At 43.8% G+C, this 6,007-nt stretch overlaps 1 protein-coding gene across 2 annotated transcripts in view; it reads right to left on the reverse strand.

Annotated features, from left to right (window-relative positions):
• The window catches only part of espn (espin), a 35,256-nt gene extending 30,792 nt beyond the window's left edge, over positions 1-4,464 (reverse strand). For both annotated transcript variants that reach the window (XM_029506337.1, XM_029506335.1), the window contains exons 1-2: positions 3,802-4,464; positions 1,776-1,969 (exon numbers count right to left, since the gene is read on the reverse strand). In XM_029506337.1, coding sequence (XP_029362197.1) covers positions 1,776-1,969; positions 3,802-4,101 — 494 coding nt within the window. In that variant the 5' untranslated portion in view covers positions 4,102-4,464. The remainder of the gene's footprint in view (positions 1-1,775; positions 1,970-3,801) is intronic.
• Positions 4,465-6,007: the final 1,543 nt, after the last annotated feature.

Genomic DNA, 6,007 nt, shown 5'->3' on the forward strand with positions numbered 1-6,007 from the left:
TTGAAACAAATGACATGAAATGTGGTGGAAGCTGTTTGTTTAACTGCTCACAAACTGTTGTGTACGTACTGTTGCCTCTGTGCAGAAGCACAGAGTGATGATGTAACAGGGGCTTATGTTATCCTTGTGATATCTATTTTACACGTAGAACAATCTCTGTCCAATTACCTCTGAAAGCTAGCTGATTTGCGGCTTGCAATAAACGCTGAACTAAGAATGCTATCGCACTGTTGCAAAGTTGCTCTCCAAACAATACTTGAGGGCAGCGGCTAGAAAGCAGTCCATCTTTTCAAATGGATTTGTTTTCCTCATTATCTTATCGCTGGTTGGCGCCTCTGTGTGTCGCCATGGTGATGGTGGTAAACATCAACAGAGGGCGGGGTGGTGGAGAAGAGTGAATGGGACCCGGCTATCAGGGAGCTGCCGTGTCCCTGAGGCCCATTAAATTTTCAGCAGCTATGCACCTGTCTGGGGTGCAAGCAGACAATATTGGGAGCTGCAGCGCACGGAGCTGGTGCCTGGACAAGCTGCTCATCCTGACATGTCAGCAAAGTCAGAACTATTCAACAGGCCAAGCTGTTTAACTTTTAGACTCAGAGGTTTTCATTTCTTTTTCCAAATGGCAACTGTCAGTAAACAATTAGCCGTCCTTATTTTCCTTTTTTATGACTAAGCAGGTGTTCCTATCAATAATACTAAACTCAAACTGAACATGGCTGGTGCTATTGCCGCTATAATTTAACAAAGACAGGTTTGTTGATGTACTAAATCCACTTCAACATACTAAAATAGAAACAAGTTTAACAAGCATTCATTGTTTAAATCACTAACCAGGCAGGGTATATAGATGCCCATGAGCAGGACATTGAACTTTCCCTGTAAATGTGTTCATTTGTATGAAGTGCTGCAGATATAAGTTATAACTTGGGTGGTATTATCTCTGTAGGGCATTGGATGGACGGACACCACGCTGATGGTTGATTGGACTCACACAGGTCAGTTCTAGATCTGTCATTTGTAGCACATAGGGTCTTTGCAGTGTGTGATATTTTGGGAAATATAGACTACTTACATTTTTTATTTTTTATAAGATTTGACAGTATTTAGATTGCACCAAAGCAAAGTTCAGGTTGTGCCCCACCACTGTCAGCTGTCGATATGAATACGTTACATTGCAGATTCTTCACATCAACAACCTTTAAAGTAAAACAGATTAGACTTAGGACCCCCAAAAGCATTATCCTACAGTTAGACAGAAGCTGATCTACTAAGAAAACTCTTTCTGTATCAGTCCTGAATTATTTGGTAAGCTTCTGAAATATCAATTTAGACTGCTAAAGTGTGAAATCTGAATCTGGCCCCTGAAACGACTGCAGTCTGTTCCAGTCGCAAACAGCAAGATCAAGCTGACTATAACACTCAAAGAGTTAAGGTTGTCAGTCATTTCAAATCTAATTTGCACGGCTTACTTCTTGACTGCAGGCAGATTTTGAAAAGACCAGGCGAAAGAAACAAAGACAGGGAAAACATGAAGCAACCTCTGTTAATAAATGCTAATTAACTTTTAATTAATTTCTCACACACTAGTAAAAAAAAGAGTTTGCACGGATGACTCCATGTTTACCTGCACACAATCAATGATGCCTAGTCTGCCTTTAGAGATGGTGTTCTGCACTAAACACCACACCAATAACTTCTGAATGAGAGTTCAGGTACTGAGCAGAGTGACGGGAATCTGAAGCGCTGCTCTAAAGATAAAAGCATGTTGCTCTTACTTTGGGCTGTGCCCCAGTAACAGTCGCAGAGATGGCAGGTCTCCCTTGGCAGCTGCGTAGTGAACAGGTAGGGCGCCAGTATCAGTGGTGGCCCCGGGGTCAACCTCACCACTCTTCAGCAGCCAATCAGTGACCTCGTGGTGACTGAAACGGGATGCGAGGTGGAGAATGGTGGCACCAGAACTGTCCCTGTCCTATAAATCAAGCCATAAGAGGAACAGAGCTGTAATTTAAGTTTTTTTCCTCACACAAAAAAAAAAAAACACACAACATTACAAACTCTCTCATTCAGCCCCGATATGGGAAAAAAAAAAAAAACATTAGGCTATAGCTTCCCGGTTCCTCTTTGATATTTGAATTTTCCCATAACATTTCAGCAACCTTTTTTCTTCTGATCGAAACATTGACCAAATGAACGTCATCACCAAATCAGAGCCTGAGTACAGTAATGGAAAGCAAAAGACAACAGTGAAAAGTGAGAGACTGCATTGACTATCCATCAAGTTAATTGAAGTGACACTAGTAATTGAAAGGTTTTACTAAATGTCAGCCAAGTATCTTATCACTTAGTTATTGACATGGGAGGTTCTTTGTTGTTCTTCTCTGCTCTGTCAGGCAGTTCTCAAAAGTAATGGATGCAGTAAGTAGATAATAAAGCTCGTATTACAGTGTGTTTCAAATTTGGAGCCGCGAATTACTGCAAGTCAGACTGTGTGCCCGACTCTGGTGTGGTCTTTCTGTTTCTGCTGAGTTGGTATGAATCATTTTGAAGCTTACCTGGTCAGCTGGAGACCAAAGACACTTATAGTAAGGAGGGAACTGACCTGGTCCTGTCTGTGCAGGGTTTGCATGGTCTCCACATACCTGCATGGCTTTCATTCTTCAGTTATAAAGGTGAAAGGTGGTAATTGATTGTAAATATTCTGTCTGTCAATATGTCATAAGTATTGAAAATTAAAGGTTGTTAGTTTGTGTAGGTAATGAGCGACATTGTATTAAAAAGAAAAACAAAAAACTAGAATTACATTCTCAACAGATGATAACTATAAAGGCTGTGTCAGTACTGGGAAACTTATGAGGAGAACAGGGCACTCTTTCAAAGTGACTGCTGCATTCCTTCACTGGAATGAATACTTTGCATCTTAATACCAGCAGGGATATAGAAATTAGGTAACCGAGTCAGTCGTAAGAGCTCATAAAGTTTAATCCATCATGGTAAAGTTTCCCCAAAGTAATTTATGTACCAAACATTTTGCCCACTATCATATCTAACTACACTGCTATTATTTGTTCCTGCTTGTGCTCTCTCTGCCTCACAGTATGTGTTATATTAAGGATTATTACACATGCAAAGTCAGTTTTGCATACTTCATTACCCTGTGGACAGGAGCCAGAGCAGTAAAGTGGGTTTTCAACAACTACCATACATTGATAATTGAGCATTAAGATCTTATAGCCTTTTCAGTGCATTTCCACTGACCCATAGATGACAATAATTAAAATTTACTTTTAAAATGGCTTTCAGATGTTTATTATATACTTTAGATTTCTGTATTCATATCAGTGTTAACATGCGCTGCCTTTCAATTTGTCTGATCAAAACTGGAACAAAACAGCATTCAGCTGCTTGTCAATTCCTGACAATCCCTTCTTTTTGAAGGTGAACACTGTACACACAACTCTTTTTGCTAAATCTGTTATTGATTAATTTAGTCATCAGTAGTTACCATCTTGGACGAAATAGTCTTCCTTCATTCCTTTCACTCCTCGGATAAAAGGATTCTGCTTTCAGTACTTACATCTGAATCTGCTGAAGGAGCTGCTCGCCCTATTTTAGTCTTTTAGCTTTTAAGTGTAAACTCTGCTGGAATACACCAACTGTGTGTGTTTTCTACATGAAAACACTCTGACACAGGTGAGACTGGCCGAGCTGCTGAGGTCGAAGTGCGCAGGGATTGGATGGCAGGCTCCCCGGCTGAGAAATAGCAGCCAGGTCAGAGGAAACGGAGTCGGTCGGGTCACTCACCTCCGGCCGACATCCACCCTGGGTCAGCAGCCACTGTAAGCAGGCCAGGTTGCCGGTGGCCGCGGCGTCGTGGGCCGGGCTGGCCCCGTTGTTGGCCAGGCAGTTTCCCGGCAGTCCTGCCTCCTCCACCAAGAAGCGCAGACAGCTGAGCTTTCCGGCCCGAGCAGCGTGGTGGACCGGCGAAGCCCCCAGCGCGTCCCTCACGTCGCCGGTCAGCGCTTTGGCCGCCAGCTGCAGCTTCAGCGTCGGCACGTCTCCCTGCCGGGCGGCCAGCAGCGTCCGGTCCCCCTCCAGCACCATGGCTGCTGCTCCTGCTGTGGCCCGGTCACCTCAGGGTGCTGATCGGATCGGCATTATACTCACAAAGCGGCGGATGTTTGCAGGCAGGTGGTTTGTCAGGATGGCTCAGTTGTTGCTGCGCATCGCTCCGGAGCTCGGTGGTCAAAACTACAGGTTTTCTTTATAAGAGGCTTCACCTCTCACATGCTGAACTGATGGGGCTGATCGACTGACCTGCTCTCTCTGTAATCCGTCTGAAGCCCGCAGGACGCACGGCACCTGTTGCGCTAGTTTGGTGTTTGTGATCCGATGAACACTTATTTTCTTTGTTTACCTGCCGAAAAACAACTGTGTGTCATGTGCCTCAGAGAGTACTCGGCAGTGTTTTCCTCCTATAGCAGATGTCGACATGGGACTGTGCGCCTGTTAAATAATCCATCAGGGGGAGGATCACTGAGCCTACCGCATCCTGCTGCTTTCTTCAAATCGGCTAACAAGTTAAAGGGACAGGGCCCTTAGAGCTCTGATGGTGGCCCCGCAGGGAAAGATGCAAGTATGGAAGTGGCTGTCTGTCAACTACACGGATATAATCAGCATTGAGCATTTTGGGCCCACCAGCAGTCTGTTTTGCATGCATGCTGGCTGTCCCTCATTTTATATCTGAACCAGGATCAGTGGACTCTGGACACTCAGTCTCCTCACAGTAGAGGTCCATCTGTTGGTCCCTCATGAAACTGTAGCCTGCAGGTTTCTCTTATCAGGGTGTAAAAAATCAGCATCTGGTTTAGGTTGAAAGTTCAGAAACTAGTAAAGATATGAATGAGAGGAATTAGACTCTATGATGCTTCTCTGTGAGTTACACTGCGTCGTTGTGCAATGATCAGATAGGCCTCCGTTTCTGTTTGAGGAAGTGGAGAAGCTCTGAATATCAAATTATGAATGGTTGGTAAAGGAAAATTTTTGTCATTAAATATGTATAAATACGACATTCTGTGTGACCTGATGCATGCAGTAGTGGAACTACACATACACAGTTTAGTGTAATCACAAGTACCAATGTATTTTCACTTAATGCACGCTTTAGTGGTGGTCAGCTATTTTCGTCTGACAATTATAGTATTAGTTACCACGGATCAAGATTATTTTTATATAGCCTTTAAAAACTGTCTTTTTGGTTCCAGTGTTTGTGTTAGTTAATCAACAATTTAATAGGCTTCTTAATACCATATATTAATACATTTGTCTTGAAATGATTTTGTCACATATTACCCCAAGTCCAAGTTAAAGCCTCAACACTCATCCAGTCAAATGACTTAACGAGTGGTGAAGCAGACCACTGAAGCCCGCAAAGCCGCCCAGTGAAACATTTTTAGACACTGTTTTCTTTTACTCACAGTGTCACATGCTGTTAAATTTAGCTCTTTGCTTTCCAGCATATTTTCAGTTTGAGTCCGCTGTCGGTGAACTGTCGTACTCCGATCCACCAACTGGTGGCAGGGAAGCCTCACATTGTGCAGGTGCAGCTCTACCTGCAGAGGTGCCATCAGGCAGTACTTTCTCTAAATCACTTAACAGCCTCGGCCCCATTAAAATGAGCTATTATATTATTTATAATAAATCAAATTGAAGGGAGGATATACACACACCTGTCAAAACAGCGGACCGGTTTCACGGCTCTGAAGGTTTGTATTTAAACACCAGCTTCCTGCGTTTTCAGATTTTTCGGATCTGCAGGATTGGGTGTGGACCTTAGGGTGGGGGTGGGTGAGAGTCACTGGGCGAGGCTCGTGCTCGGCGCGTGCCTCGCCGGCCCATCTGTTGCATTGGTCCAACTGTCATAGACACCGCGCGCCTGAGCGGGAGAGGGAAGGGGAATTCCCACGAGTATTTCTGACTAATGCTACAATTCCCTGATGGAAATGGACAA

The sequence above is a fragment of the Echeneis naucrates genome, chromosome 7, assembly GCF_900963305.1.
Source record: "Echeneis naucrates chromosome 7, fEcheNa1.1, whole genome shotgun sequence".
NCBI lineage: Eukaryota > Metazoa > Chordata > Actinopteri > Carangiformes > Echeneidae > Echeneis > Echeneis naucrates.